The sequence below is a fragment of the Pseudomassariella vexata genome (assembly GCF_002105095.1).
Source record: "Pseudomassariella vexata strain CBS 129021 chromosome Unknown BCR38scaffold_11, whole genome shotgun sequence".
NCBI classification, from domain to species: domain Eukaryota; kingdom Fungi; phylum Ascomycota; class Sordariomycetes; order Amphisphaeriales; family Pseudomassariaceae; genus Pseudomassariella; species Pseudomassariella vexata.
In genome coordinates, this window is record NW_024467966.1 from 124,359 (window position 1) to 139,510 (window position 15,152).

The 15,152-nt window shown below is 52.9% G+C and overlaps 5 protein-coding genes across 5 annotated transcripts; 3 read left to right on the forward strand and 2 right to left on the reverse strand.

Annotated features, from left to right (window-relative positions):
• Positions 1 to 14: 14 nt before the first annotated feature.
• Positions 15 to 781, forward strand: BCR38DRAFT_349384 (uncharacterized protein; the record flags this gene model as incomplete). Its single annotated transcript, XM_040856490.1, has 3 exons — positions 15 to 247; positions 400 to 552; positions 652 to 781. 3 exons carry the CDS (start codon positions 15 to 17, stop codon positions 779 to 781), a joined length of 516 nt encoding a protein of 171 aa, XP_040712770.1.
• A 1,660-nt stretch (positions 782 to 2,441) lies between these two features.
• On the reverse strand, positions 2,442 to 5,274 carry BCR38DRAFT_348941 (uncharacterized protein; the record flags this gene model as incomplete). The annotated part of the gene is made up of 3 exons (XM_040856455.1): positions 2,442 to 2,575; positions 2,630 to 4,945; positions 5,004 to 5,274. 3 exons carry the CDS (start codon positions 5,272 to 5,274, stop codon positions 2,442 to 2,444), a joined length of 2,721 nt encoding a protein of 906 aa, XP_040712771.1.
• A 3,445-nt stretch (positions 5,275 to 8,719) lies between these two features.
• BCR38DRAFT_40885 (uncharacterized protein) lies at positions 8,720 to 9,699 on the forward strand. Its single transcript, XM_040858311.1, has 3 exons — positions 8,720 to 8,927; positions 9,030 to 9,214; positions 9,285 to 9,699. Exons 1-3 carry the CDS (start codon positions 8,878 to 8,880, stop codon positions 9,416 to 9,418), a joined length of 369 nt encoding a protein of 122 aa, XP_040712772.1. The 5' UTR covers positions 8,720 to 8,877; the 3' UTR covers positions 9,419 to 9,699.
• Positions 9,700 to 9,800: 101 nt separating this feature from the next.
• On the forward strand, positions 9,801 to 11,341 carry BCR38DRAFT_397072 (SET domain-containing protein). Its single transcript, XM_040857661.1, has 2 exons — positions 9,801 to 10,100; positions 10,167 to 11,341. The coding sequence occupies exons 1-2, from the start codon at positions 9,981 to 9,983 to the stop codon at positions 11,190 to 11,192; spliced, it is 1,146 nt and encodes a 381-aa protein (XP_040712773.1). The 5' UTR covers positions 9,801 to 9,980; the 3' UTR covers positions 11,193 to 11,341.
• Positions 11,342 to 12,797: 1,456 nt separating this feature from the next.
• Positions 12,798 to 14,507, reverse strand: BCR38DRAFT_40913 (uncharacterized protein). Its single transcript, XM_040858342.1, has 2 exons — positions 13,864 to 14,507; positions 12,798 to 13,713 (listed from the first exon to the last, which is right to left on the reverse strand). Exons 1-2 carry the CDS (start codon positions 14,286 to 14,288, stop codon positions 13,074 to 13,076), a joined length of 1,065 nt encoding a protein of 354 aa, XP_040712774.1. The 5' UTR covers positions 14,289 to 14,507; the 3' UTR covers positions 12,798 to 13,073.
• Positions 14,508 to 15,152: the final 645 nt, after the last annotated feature.

Sequence of the window (15,152 nt, forward strand, 5' to 3'; positions counted from 1 at the left end):
CCCCCAAAAAAATTATGCCAGCCACAACGACCCTCTTCCGCGCCGCGCGGCCCATCTTCCAAGAATCAGCCTTCGCCTCCCAGACTTCTCGGACGGCCTTCTCGCGCTCGACGGGCTCCCGCAACTTTTACCAGAAGACTGGCAGCGGCCGCCGGTACCAGAGCACCGCATCCGATGGCGCCGCTCAGGCGAGTTGGGTCTCGCGCATGTGGAACAGTCCCGTGGGGTTGAAGACGGTGCATTTCTGGTAGGTTTGTTGCTCGTCGCTCCGGGTAATCATGTTTTGAGCGTTGCGGATCGGCGCATTGAGAACGATCAAACATCTCGCTGGATATTTGACAGGACGTGAAACTGAAAGAAGCTATTTGGATGGTGCGCTGACGGGTTATAATAACGCAGGGCCCCTGTCATGAAATGGGCACTCGTCCTCGCCGGCGTCTCCGACTTTGCGCGTCCCGCCGAGAAGCTCTCCCTGACGCAGAACGGCGCCCTGACGGCGACTGGTATCATCTGGACGCGGTGGTGCTTCGTCATCCGTCCCCAGAACTATCTGTAAGCTTCCCTTACCTGCCGTTCTTCTAGACAATCCCCAGACGCTGTTTTCGCCCTGTGCCCACGCATAACTCAGAACTGACGGTTCGTGCTGCACAGTCTTGCAGCAGTCAACTTCTTCCTGGGATGCGTCGGTGTAGTCCAGGTGAGCCGCATCCTCATGTGGAAGCAGTCGCAGAAGTCCCTCCCAGCCGCCGCCGCCGACGTCAAGGCAGAGGCCAAGGATTAGGTCGAGCAAGTCAAGGACGTTGTTAAGTCATAAGACGGTACATATGTTGCCATGACACGAGCAGCGAGAAGACGGGATTGGGAGAGCCGCAGAAAGGATCGAGAATCCCCCCTTGACCTCTGACTGGCCTACAACCCAAGACTCCCCTGTCACCTAGCTAACTGTTTTCTTGTTCATTATATCGGGCACAGGGAGTTGGGCAGTATGACTGACCTTGGCTTCCGAATGATACTTTTGACCTCTTTTTCCCGGGGGGTTTGGTAGGAATCAGTGAGTGACCATGTTGTTCGCCGTGAATTAACTTTTGAAAGAGAAACCTTGCAACACTCTGAAATTCACCTATCACACCCGTGGTTTACTTCAATTTTGAGTCAAGGAAGAGCGATCAGTGACCACTTACTCACCGCGGCCCCCGAGTACTCTATGCGGGTCGAGGTCCATCATTGATGGTCTACATACACTCCTTTCGGATTCGTGACTTGTTCTCATGATTTCGTGGGCTCGATTCTCAAACATCAATGGGGAATGGATATGCCAGCTCTCGTAGAACCTTGCCAAGTCCAAGCGTGGGTGTAGTGTAGCAGGACGTGGACTATGTGCTCCATTCTTGACACGTCGTTAGAGTCGGACTGCTGCTGTAGTTCTCTTCGCCAAAAAGGGAGAGACCACTGTAGCAGCAAATTATCTGGCCGACACATTCAAAATAAGAGTTAAATGTAGTAATCAAAGTGATTATATTTGCTGCCTCTCATATCTCAAGTCAACAGCTCAGCTTTTAACTACGGGGTATTTCTCAGCAATTAACTTCCCGATTCTCCCTCCATCCGAATTCTTTCGCACGTCTCCTGAAAACACCAACGTTCCTCATGCAAGCATTGTTGGTCAAGGTGTGTAAGGAAAGACAAGGGAGAGAGAAAACCAGACGCCAGGTCCAATGGCCCCCACTCCTCCCCCCTCTCCCCCTTCTCCCTTTTCCTGTTGGTGTATCCTCGAATGCCATACCATTGGGAGAAAAATTAAAAACGCTCGAATGCGTGTCGCAAAAAGAAGCCAAGTAGTACTCTTACAAAGAGATCATGGGGGTAACTAAACAGCTTTCTTGTTCATTCAGTCATGTCGTGATCTTTATTTTGTGTCCTTTGGCCCTTTCCTGGCCGTTGTATGATGCGAGTCGACTTGAGGAAAAAAAAAGCAGAAAATGATTTCCATCCATACCAAACCAATGCCGTGATCATCTGTGTATGAGGTCTCATTAGAAGAAAAGAATTGTAAGAATCCAACGCCTCGCCAACCCGTGTTGCTCTAGGAAGCCTGCCGTGGAGCGTGCAAATACGGGCCATGGGTGTGATTCCGGTATCTACACAGTTGGCGTCTTGCGATAAACCTGCTGAATGAACTCCTCGACAACCGGTGGAGCGCTTAGTAGTCTGGGGGGGCCTGGAGGGAGATCTTCGCGGCCAAATTGGTTCGTCAGCTCTGGAGGGTCGTCTTGGAAAGGATCCTCCATAGCCGTAGACGCTGGTACTAATCCATTCTTCGGCTCCGTCTTTGGATGGTTTGGCCAGGGGTACAATGCTCGGAGCGAAGAGTTTCTTGGTGGGTGTTGCAAGCGCTGCGTGAGCTCATCGGTGGGAGGAGTCGGCAGTGTGGCCGGAGTGTCCTACATCACCGAGCACTCGCCTTCTTGCTGCTTGCCGATCTTACTTCGCGAGATGCGCTCTCGTGGTCGCGGACCATTCTTCCCGGCTCGTTTCAGATCTTCCAGGCGCTCGCGAGCCTTGGGGAAATCTTGGGCTGTACATTGTCAGTCTTGTATATACTACGGGGTTCAATTGTGCAGAAACTCACCAGCAGCTCGCCAGTACCATCGCTTTGCATCCTCCAAATTGGCAGGAACTCCGATGCCGACTTCGGTGAAATAGCCCATAGCATACTCCGCCTTCGCCAGGCCGGCCTGCGCTGCTTTTCTGGCCCATAGGTATGCTTCTGTGTCACTCTGTTGGAGCGTTCCTTCGCTGCCAGTCAGATACCAACCACTCAGAGCCAGCTCAGACTGATGTTCCTCCTGGGTTGCCGCCCGGGAATACCACATTATAGAAGTCCTTGGGTCGACTGGGCAACCCATGAGGCCGTATTCGTAAGCGCAACCCATCCTGAACTGGCTGAACTTGTAGCCGAGTTGCGCAGCTTGCTCAAACAGGCTCAAAGCATAAGGTTCGTCCCGAATAATGGTATCGTTTGGCTGAGCCGACTCGTACAACAGACCAAGCTCGTGTAGCGCATGCGGGTTCTCGGCATCGGCACGCTCTGCCGCCCTCTTGAGCCAACCGACAGCCTCGCGAGGGTTCTTAGGCTGACCAAGCAGTCCTTTGAGCATGATCATTCCAACCTTGTACATCGCAGGCGTGTCGCCGAGCGTGGCGGCTCGCTTGTACCACTGAATCGCCTTGAGCGGGTCCTTACGCGTACCACCTCCATCTTCGTTGCCGATTTCACAGCAAACAGCCGTTCTGTAGGCGGCTGCAGCGTGACCCAACTTGGCAGCAGCCTGGTACAAAGTGAAGGCCTCCTTGTTGTCAGGCTCCGTTCCCATAATGCCTCGTCCCATGGAATCCGCCAGGAAGAACATGGCGTCGGAATTCTGAGCATTGACGAGCTTCTTCAGAATCTTGTGCGCGTCCATGACATAGCGTTCCCGAGCTCTTGATCGCGACTTGGGGTCTGGAAGTCTCGGAACGAGGACGTCGGCAGCTTCAACCAATTTTTTGGCAAGGCTGAGTGCCGATTGCTGATCGTTGGGATTTGTCTTGATGGTAGCACGCAAACGTTCCAATTCTTCCACCGTCACTGGAACATGTTGGATCGAAGGCGGCCGCCCAGGCTGCCCAGGCTGTGGAGGCTGTGGAGGCTGTGGTGAAGGTCGTCCCTGGGCCATAGTAGCTGCTGGAGGCGGACCATTGTAGTTACGCTGGGGCGCAGGCTTGTCGTTCAAGTTGACCATGGAGCCCTGCATCAATCCAGGTCGAACCGGAGCTGGATGGCCGTTGCCTGGGCCAGTCTGTGGTTTCGGAGGCGCGGGTCCATTAGGCAAACCTGCCGGTTGTCCGTTGTACGCTTGAAAACCGCCGCTGGGAACGGGCGGCATCTCGCCAGCCATCTCGAAGACTGCAGCCTGTGGCTCACGCAAATTCGGTTGGGATTTCGTTCGACTCATCTCAGGGACACGAGCAGGACCTGGTTGAGGCATGCCAGGCATCGCATTAGGCATCGCACCAGGCCCAGGTAGCATATGTTGCTCGAATGAGCTTCGCGATGGCTGGGCAGGTGCCGCGTCAAAATCGGGTATATCGGTGGGCTGTGGTCCAGGTCCGGTGCCATTCTGGGGAGGGTATTCGTTGTCGCTGTTTTGTGGGTGATAGTAAGCGTCATAAAAGTCGCCGAACGAGGCCCGCACTCGTGGCTCGTTTGCCCACGACGGATTCGGAGCTTGATAGTCGTCGAATTGCGGCTGGGGCTGAGGTGGAGGAGGAGCAGGAGGCCCTTGGTTCGGGTACATTCTGTGCGGTGGCGGACCGCCCCCTCCAGCTTGCGCAGTCGACGGTCTCGGAATGTTGCGACCGGCCGGGCCGTTATAAGGAGAACTGTCGCTGCGGGCTGGCAATCCACCATTGCGCATGCCCATCGGCTCGACATTGTTTGGCATTGTCATGCTTCGTCCTGGTGGGCCGAATCCATCCCGTACAGGAGACATTGGCGCGCCATATCCGTCGTCACGATAGCCTCCGTAGCCCTGGTCTTGAGGTGGCCCTCTTCTTGGATCAGGGTAGCCTTGAGGTGGTCCTCTCTGACCGTCCATGGAAGGCCTCCCACCGCCGCCATAATCATCCATGCTTGGAGCCCGCCGCGGCGGTCCTCTCATCGACGGGTCGCCGCCTTGGCCGGGCGGAGGTCCCGGCCTTCTTCCACCCGCACCGCCTGGCCCTGGGCCTGCACCTCCACCTCCACCTCCACCTGCACCTGCATTCATGTTTAAATGTGCCATGTCATCCAGAATTCGTACTTCTTCGTCGAAGTCGGACTTCCTATTTCGGCCGGGAAATACCGGGAAAGGACTACCAAAGTCTCTTTCGGCAGGACTCAGTACAGGAGGTCCTACCCGATTTGCTGCCAGGATTAGCGTTTGAACCAATTGCCGTCACCATCAATGCTTGCAGCTGCTTACCACTCGGATCTGACGAGGCTGATCGGTCGAGGGGGCCAGGTCGACCTCCTCGGCCAGGCCCTAGAAATCCACCGCGCCCTGGTCCCGGCCCACCGCCTCTTGGTCCTCCTCTCGACATCGGCCCTCCCCTTTGCATAGGTCCTCCTCTCCCACCAGGTGGCATGGGTCGACCACCTCTGCCGGGACCTCCTGGACCTCCCGGACCCGGGCCATAATAATCTTGTTGCCGGTAGCCTTGGTTCGGCGGGGGACCTCCTCGTCCGTAGCCCATATCTTGCGGTGCACCGTAGTCAGGCCCAGGTCCAGGCCCGTACCCATTATCGTATTGATCGTATCCATAACCATATTCTTCTGGATAATGCTCAAATTGCGCTTGCTGCGGTTGGGGGAAGTTGCCTCCTCCTTGAGGAGCTGGACGCCGTGCAGCTGATCCTGCGTAAGGCCGCTGCTCTTGGTATCCTCCGTTGTACGCCATCGTCCTTGGTGCGCAAGTCGTATACTAATTGGCGACGACGTCCGCTCTTCCTTTCTGCGGTGTAGAAGGCAGCGACCAGCCTTACTCGCGTAATGCAACTTCAGATGTTCGTTCGCATAAGACCACCCTTTGCGTCCTTATTAGGCGAGCCTCGGGTTTCTGTGCACTCATAAACATTCCATACGGTAAAGTTGTCGGTTGCCGATGTGGGGGGGGGGGGGCTGTAAAGCGTCGTTCTGGTTAAAATAATAGTAAGATGCCGAGCTCAGATGCAGGTTGCGGCTGTCGCGTAGGCTGGGATGCAGTGGGATCAGTGGGATATTTCCAGTAGACCACAGCTGGTGTTTCGCCTCGGTGTTGATCGCCAGTTTCGGCAGGCCTCTGAATGCCGAAGCGCAGTGGGTTCGGGGATTGGCCGATTCGAGTTCGACGAGACAGGCGTGTCGCAGCAGTGGGCGTAAGGATGAAGAGGTTGCGGGGCCAGAATTTGGTGTCTGCAGGTGTCAAATCGGGCGCGAAACTACTGCTGCAGCCACCAAAACGGCCAGACAAGGCAGGAATGGAGGAATGGGGGAATGGGGGCGAGTGGTTATTTCAGAGTACTAGTACTCAGAATGGCGCGAGATGACAATAACGGCGAGAGGAAAGCCCGGTGTGTGATACGTCACAAAACGCGACGTCCTCCAGGGGGTTCTCCAAAAATCGAGTTTGAGAGTTTGATGTGATATGAAGGGCCGGAATCCACAGTCGCCGTTCGTCGGTGAATTATGTAGCGTTTTGAGGTCTGGGGTGTTTGTTGACTCAGGATGGTAACATCGGCACCTGAGTAGCTTGTAACGCTGTGGTGGAAGGGTGCCAGTGATGGTTGGGACGGGACAAGACTGCTCAAGCTATAAGTCCAAGAGTCAGAGGAGATGAAGAGGGCTGTCGAGGACCAAGAAAACACGGAAACAGCCTCGAAAGAATGTCTGAGACCGCGATCGATTGTCTTTGGACCGGGTGCCGGCTACAATTCAAAGAAAGACCAAGTCCTCTGCAATGCACGATGATTTTACGGGGAATCCCAGCGTCTATTAATGTGTAGATGCAGCGAATTACTGTACTGGCGTGACTTTTAGCACTTGCGGGAACAATCCACATAATGGATGTCATCAATCAATGCAGCAGCTGCGCCTAACCTCCCAGATTACCACCGCCTATGTGCCTTACAAGTAGAGAGCCCGTTATAGCCATGCTCCACGGCATACATTCCTCGAGCTCCCGGGCTGTAGGTTGGCGGGGCTGCTGTCCACGCCTCTGTCGTCCATGCATCCATGCATCTTGTTCTCCCCATTCGTCCATAAGTTGTTGTTATTCTGAGATTGCCGCCTTCTTTGAAACTTTTGACGGCTTCCGAATTGACTTTGGTACCTCGTCCCACCGCAGCATTAAATATATCAATATGCACCGAGAGCTGATGAACAAAGATGACAACAGGGTGAAGACACACAGTGGTTCCAGTCTAAGACACCTAAACCTAGGAGATTCCCGGGGGTCGGCTGGGGTTGGCGGGGGGAGGTTTTTCGTACTTCTTTCCTTTGTCCCATCACGCACGAAGCTATCTACACAGTGAGAATCGGTGCATTGAAGTGCATTTGTGGCATCTAACCATTGCTTCAATGCCTCGCCGGGAGGCAGCTTGTCCTACCAAGTGGTGTATCAAAGTCGACAAGGGTTTCATGTCGCAACGGCACTCATTGGTGGCCTGAACCCTGCCTCCCTGCAGCCTCTATCTCTGTTCTTCTCCAACCCCTCTCTACCCATGGCCGGGATGTCAACTCAAAAGCTGAGAAAAGTCAAAGTCGTCAGATATCCAGGGGCCTTTCCAAACGTCAATGCGCATCTCATAGAGATTTGATGTTGGCATTGCATCATGATACATAGAGGTGTCGAAGCATCTGTTGAATGACGGTGTACAGCGGCATCCATGAAGTGGCTTTGCTTGCGTCTTTGATATCATGGATGCCCTTGGGACTTCGGAGTAGATATTTGATGGCAAGTAACTCGAGTGGCTCGCTATGGCCTTTTGACTTTGTACGACTTTAGGATTCAGGATTCAGGATCCAGAACTCAAAATATCAAATACGTCTTTGCTGAACGTCAACTGTAAAAGTCAGAACGGCTGCCCAGACATGCAACTCGTGTATATAGGCACAGCTATGGATGGAGGTTGCCAACAACCAAACTCTGTTCATCACATCTGATCTTCGTACAGCCAGCACACCAGCAGTTATCGTCCGTGTGGCTCTTCGCGGGATGAACGACTGTCACTGCATACTGGACTCGGAATAACTCTTGGGCCAACATGTTGTGAGGCCAAACAACTTCGCCACCGTGTTCACCAGGTCAGGCCCGATGGACAGGAATTGGAAGATGGCCATCCACCAATCTACATGACAAAAGGGGTATCGGGAGGCCTCGTACTGCTGCGTAGAGGCGCAGATCTTTGGAATGCTATCAAAAATATCACCAACCACCCTGCGTGACCAATTGGCAACGAGAGAACATCAACATCCAACAGATGGAGGCAGCACAAGAGGCCCGTTTGCGCTAATGTCCGCTAATGTAGCCACGGGCCGAGGAGGTCGTTTAAGTCCAACATTCCTAGCTAGGGCTTGCGCCGCGTAAAGCGGACGCCACCACACGGCATCTTGTTCCGCCGCCAACGATACTAAAGACGATTGGATGCTAGGCGCCCAAGTGACTACGGCGCAGCACTCGCGACATCTTGGAATCCGGTTTTGTGGATCATTTTCAGCTGTAATAAGCTGGTAGTCGCACAACGTCACCCCTGGGAGCGATCATGCAACGACCTTCCATGTCATGATTCTATGCAATGGAAATCGAAGACGCCCTGGCGACCAGGCAAGCAAACTCTAGTAAGTTGCAAAGTTATCGCTCGGGTAATGATTCTCCGACGTTCGAAGAGGATCTGCGAATCACAATGGGAATGAATTGTCTCGCTTAGTGCTACCTGGGAACCACCCGACGCAATACCTGTTTGGTAACGGGTAACAAACAACCGCGATGTGAACTTGGCCATCTTGTATAATGTAAAACAAGTAAAGCAAACACATGGAGGACATGGGAATTACTGTCTCTCATATTTCAATATGTTGCCTTTTCCGCCTGGATCCAACCCTGGAGCAAAATGGCCATCCATCTTGGTTAATTTGAGTTTGAGTTGCAGGGAGCAGCCACACAACCCAGCCACAGCCGGTGCATTAACCGCTGAACCCCGGATTTGAGCTCGTCATGGAATTTTGTACTTATCGATTCGATTAGCGCGGTCTATCGCCGCGGCCATTTGGGTCACCCAAAATACCCCAGTCCTCGCAACCCTTGGAAATCACAAACAAGATGGCGGGAAGGCAATCCAAAATAGGCACATGGCTCAAGATGCTGGCAGTGTAAGTTCAATGCTCCTTCCCTTCCCTTGGCTCCATGTCCCCCATAGCCGGTGCGAGCGAGAAACGAGAACTTGCGGCTAACCCACGGTTGTCTATCCGCAGCGGCGGCGGAGTCTGCATTGGTGGTCCAGCATTCGTCTTCTGGGTCCAGCCGAGCGACGAGGAGCTCTTTAAGCGCTACAACCCCGAACTACAGAAGAAGAGCCTCAACCGGAAGTTCGAGAGGCAAAAGGAGTTTGATGATTTTGTCTGCCAGCTGAAGGAGTTTTCCAAGTCGGACAAGCCGAGTACGCGACGCCTTATATACACGCCCCGTTTCTGTTGCGAAGGAATGACGGCTAATTCTTGGAATTGCAGTATGGATTGTACAGGAAGAAGCGGCGCGCAAGTTCAAGGAGGCCAGGCTGCAGGAAGATGCTAAGAAGGCAGAGGAGGCCAAGGCAAGGAAAGAGGCGATGCGGAAGGAAGCCGGTATAATCGGGGACGAGTAGTCGAGGACGCAGTGCTAAACTGCAAAACATTCTGGTCGATGTATAAACAAAGGGAAAGGGTACGGCTTTGCACATCTCTGGGGCGTTCTGTGGAATTATGGGTTTTCAACGGGAAGAGGAGTGGCCTCGAACCAATTCTCAAGGTAGAACGAGAGGCTCGGTTTGGAAAAGACTCAAACTGGCCGTCGTCAAACGGAACACTCATCTCGATTATGTATCACCAGCTGTAGCAGTGGCAACAAGATCAACCATGCCATACGATCGTTGCTGTCTTCAGCTTTGATGAGTGGACGCGGGGCGTGTGCGCATTAATAATGCCCACTTCCAACATCGAATGGCGGCTTCGCTATTACCAATTCCAGACAACTTCATGAATGCGATTTCAGCGCTTCGAAAATTAGACCACTCACCAGGTGTATGAAACTCAAAATGATGGTTCTCGAAAATGGCAACAATTTCTCTTGACAAACACGGAACATCTCATACACACCCACCTTGAGCGCATCCCAAGTACTCAAGCTTGAGCCACTCACTCACCCTCTCACTCTGTCACCAGTTCAAAATGGACCCTCTGGACGAACTGCTCCGGTGGGCAGAGCCCAAGGGCGTTGCACTAAACGGCATAAGACCACAGCGACTTCCCGGTCGCGGCGTAGGCGTCATTGCCACGAAAGCACTCCAGGTCAGTTCCATTCACCCGCTGTGCACACAACTTCAAAACATATCCCTAATGCCCTTCCCTTCGCAGCCCGATGAGGTCGTCCTCGAAGTCCCCATCTCCTGCTTGCGCAGCATAGGAACTGTCCCCCACTCCATCACCAGAAAATTACCCAAATCACTCCCCATCCACGGCCTCCTAGCCGCGGACCTCGCCCTCGACTCCTCTCCCTCTGAAATCTACGCCCCTTGGAACGCCGTCTGCCCCACCCCTTTCGATCTATCCTCCATGCCCCTCCTCTGGCCCTCCGCCCTGCAGGCCTACCTCCCAGGCACCGCGAAGTCCATCCTCTCCAAGCAGCGCGCCAAGTTCGTCCGCGACTGGGCCGCCGTCTCAGCTGCGTTTCCGGATCTGGACGAGGAGACGTACCGGCACGCCTGGCTACTCGTAAACACGCGCACGTTCTACTATCTTAACCCCAAGCTGCGGCGGCGGAGGAAAGAGGATCGCATGGTACTGCAGCCTGTGGCAGATTTGTTCAACCATGCGGAAACGGGGTGCAACGCCGCATTCAGTGCTGTGAGTTTTGTCGTGCGCGCCGATCGGGCGTATGAGCAAGGGGAGGAGGTGCGGATTTGCTACGGGAGACACGGGGGAGATTTTCTGGCGGTTGAGTATGGGTTTGTCATGGCGGAGAATCGGTGGGACGAAGTTGGACTGGATGAGGTGGTGATGTCAAGGTTGAGCGAGAAGTGGAGGGAGAGGTTGGAGGAGGTGTCGTTTCTGGGGGGTTATGTGCTGGATAGGGAGACAGTGTGTCATCGGACGCAGGTTGCGCTGAGGGCGCTGTGTTGTGAAATCAGGGAGTGGAAGAGATTTGTTGATGGGGAGGATGATGGAGACGGGAGTCAGGCAAAGGTGGATAAGCTTCTTGTGGAGATGTTGGAGGCGTATAGGGTGAAGATTGGTGAAGTGGTATGCGAAGTCCAGGGTCTGAAGGAGGGGGAGCAAGAGCAGAGGACGATGCTTGTCGAACGGTGGAGACAGGTTGATCGGCTTGTGGAGATGAGTATCATGAGGCTTCGAAGTCCGAGAGTTGAGAATGAAGCCAATTAGACTCAATTGCTTCATGGCAAAGGCAATAGTAATGTGTTGTTGTGTGGCATCTCTTATGTCAAATTTCTCGTTAGTACACTTCTTTGCCATGCGCCCATTTGACCACATGACCAGGCTACAGGCTACTTGCAATTTTGAAATGACTATTGGAGTCACGTTCTTTCCATGATTCTGTGTGCACTCTATTTCGATCTTGTTTCTACGATGAGGTACAAAAAGCCGCATCACCTCAATTTCTGCCCTCCTGGGCAAAACGACGAGCCGCAAGGATTCACTACCTCTAGCCATCATCTTCTAGCTATTCGGCTTCAACGACGAAGTTACAGTCTTCAGTGAGGAAATCACAAAGTGCCAGATGATCTCAAATCACTGGAGATTGACGGCAGAACAGCTCGCGGTACCGAAACGATATGCCCGGCGTTGGGCCCTGGGCCGCTTCCACCAAGGGCCAACGCTCACAAGACTGAAAATGGCATCAAATAAAGGCTGATAGCAACGATCCCGAGCCTGTAGTAACATCTCTTCGTGAAAACAACGAGGTGTTTAATACATGGCTAAGCCCTCTGCTACAAGATCTTCCCACTGTCAGGGATAGGGGGAGAAAATGACATCCAAAAGACATTAAACATCACGTGCGCATAATCGATGGGAGGAAAAGGAAACTCGTTATTGTACATGTCTATTTAGCTTTTGCCCCTCTATGACGTCAGTGCTTTCTGAAGGGGACAACCCCCAATCCAGATTCGTCAAGTCGCAGAAGCTGACTGAATTCTGGATTGGTAGAGAGGGCAGGGGCAGTTCGTCGGGATACTCAGCGGGGTTTTGGTAAGATGCGTCCCATTGCATATCGAAGATGATAGGCGGGGAATTGGAATGCATCTTATTGAGAATGCCACAGCATTGTCTGTGTCTTTCTATCGGCTTTCAACTCATCCTAACGGATGCAAAGTCGAGTTGCATGAACTCGAGTTGATCCGAGTCCGTCACTGTGTATGTTCTGGGTAACAAAGATCCAAGAGTCTTCCCATCTTGTAATGAAATGCGCTCCATGAAATAAATCTGCATCAGGGTGGGGTTTTGCAGGAATGCATTGTGTGCAGAGCCATGGGCTGGCGTGCTGATGATGTAGTAGTTTTCTGGTTTTCTTTTGTTGAGAAGTAGGATAGGGCTAGAATCGATATCTAGCTTCGGCATCATTTCTCTGACGCAGCTGACAGCTGGAAGTTCGATATCTTGTGTGAAATTGTGGCGTTGTTTGTACATGACCTGATCCAAAAACGTGAAGGTGAAACAAGGTTTAAGACTTAGATCCCTTGTTTGACCGACCATTCTTGTTACCGCGGTGCCCCTTACGACTTCCACGGTAGTCTAATGGCGTTGCAGGCGGACTATGTTCGGATGCTGGTTGATAAGGCATGGATTGCTGAGGATTTTGCGGGGCAGAGCCGTAAGAAGACTGCCTTTGCGGCGGTGGTTGAGTTGGGGGTAATTGAAGAGGCTGCTGAGGAGTATACGTCACGGGGCCGTAGGAAGGGTACTGTGGCGTTGGCGACGAGGCAGAATCATGTCGCCAAGGTGTTCGATCGGTAGGTGTACCTGCATTGGTCGCGTTTGGCTGCCCCGGAAGGCCAGAGCACGGTTGAGAATTCTATTCCCCACGCGGCCTCTTAGCACCGTGAGGATTCTGCCATTCGTTGCCCCCTGATTGAGTTTGGCCAAAGAATCCAGGATTAAATTGCGGCGGCATGCCTTGGAAGCCTATCCGGCATGTAAGTAGGGGTATCCAAAGTGCGGAAAGTAAGAATGTGAAAAGGAAGGAAAGGGAGGGAGAGAGGGTGAAGCCAAAGTTGGGCGAACGAGGGCATTAAGTCCAGGTTAGTGTCACCGGCAAGGACCAGGGTTACAAGGAGACACCAGGAGTGAATTCGAATATGTTGACTCGCAGAGGACAGACGTACCTTGCATGCCACCACCCATCATACCCATACCACCGGGCATACCTCCCATCGGCATAGCACCCATGGGACCCATACCTCCCATCATGCCATTGTTCATGCCGCCACGGCCGCCACGCATAGCGCCAGGACCACCTCTCATGCCCCCGCCCATCATACCCCCGCCGCGGTTGAAGCCGAAATTGCCGCCTCCCATGGGATTGTTGTAGCCTCCACCCATGTTATTGTTGAAGCCACCGCCGTTGCCTCCGGAGAAGCCACGGTTGAAACCACCACCGCGGGGTCCATTGAACCCACCGCGACCTCGGTATCCGCCGTTGAAGTTGCCGCCAGTGTTCTGGCCACCGCGATCATTGTAGGAGCCCCCACTGGAACTGCCTCGGGTGGCTTGGTCCCTGTTGCCTCTTGCCGGTGCGTCCTTGGGCAAGGTGCGGAAGGGGTTGTTGTTGGGCGACGAGTATATGACGCTGTACTTCTTCGCACCAGGCTGAGCTGGGTCAGATGCATCAATCTCACGCTTTGTGGCGGTAGCGGCCTGTTGCGAATCAAACTCCAGATATGCTTGACTATGATAAACCCAGTTAGTAATGGTATAGGAAAGTCATGTACTGCCATTCGCCAGAATTTGACAATGGAACGCTTAGACCAAGCGATTGACAAGAACCCACTTGTCACAGCTTTAGGTCCACCAACTATTGAAGTGGGGATGAACTCACCCTTTGCTCTTGCCGTTGACCTTGTGTTCGCTAAACGTAACGTCCTTCAGCTCACCCTCGCAGTCTGCCTGCCGTGCCCATTTGCGGACATCGTCATCTGTCGTCCACCAGTTAAGTTCGGAGATCAGAAGCGAATTTGTGGCGCCTAGGTCGACAGGGCGACTGTCAGATTCTGACTTGCGCTTGACTCCTTGCTGCGGTTGTGTAGGGGTGTCATCATGTGCTGTGTCCATGTGATGTTGGTCTTGCTCATGATTGTCGTGGTTGTGGTTATTGGACTGGTTGTGCGAAGAGTTGTTAGAACCATTCGCCACCGTAATAGCGGCATTGTTGTCATAGGCTTGCGTGTTGGTATCTTGCATGTTGGACTCATTGTCGCCGGAGTTGCCTCCATAGACATCGATCTCAAAGTCCTCGTCGGCCATCTTGAATTCGGTTCAGAAGACCTATAGTTCACGAACGGAGACAAAGGTGACGTGTGATGAAACACAACTTTGGGAACCTGTAGGTTTGTTAGTGAGATGGATAAGTATGACAAGCGTAACTAATTCAAGGAACTGGTTGGCTGCGAAGGGACAAACCTTGGTGTGGTATTGAAGTGTTCAAGGTATATGCAGAGGTATTTGTGCTGTTGTGCCCATAAGTTAGTTCTAGTTCTGCCACTGTAGTTATTGCTTGGGCGGTATCTTTCATATATTGCCAGCGGCCAATCCTGGTCTGGAATACAACCCGAACCTGGCCAGGTAGGTGATCTGATAATGAAGGGGAGCAGCGGGAGAAGGGTAGCAGGTCTAAGTGCGGGCATTACCGGCTTAAGTCTGCAGATCCCAAAGGTTATCAGGAGATGTGCGAGTAATGCCCAAACATGCTCTTCTAAGCACACTACGCAGTCGTTTGGGGAGATGATTACCTCTCAATGTTGCCTATGGAATGAAGTTGGCCCAAACCCACACAGAATGTGCTACTTCGAGATGGATTCTTCAGAAGGAAGCTGTAGCTCTTGTCAAGATGGTGTATTCAGAGTAGATACAGGAGGGTCCTGTAGAGTCTTCCAATACCATGATATCAGTAAACCTGAAACACAACATTCCTCGACAACAGGATGAAGAATGAGAGAAAAGAAATAACAGGAGCAAATCTCACAGGAATACGTACACTCCAAGCGCTTGACAGACCGCGCGCCTCTGAGATAGATGACTTGATGAGCAACACCCCTCTGGTTCTCTTCCAATGCTCCGTCTGAGGAAAATGCGAAATGTCAAGACGAAGCTCTATGCTTGCAATCTTGA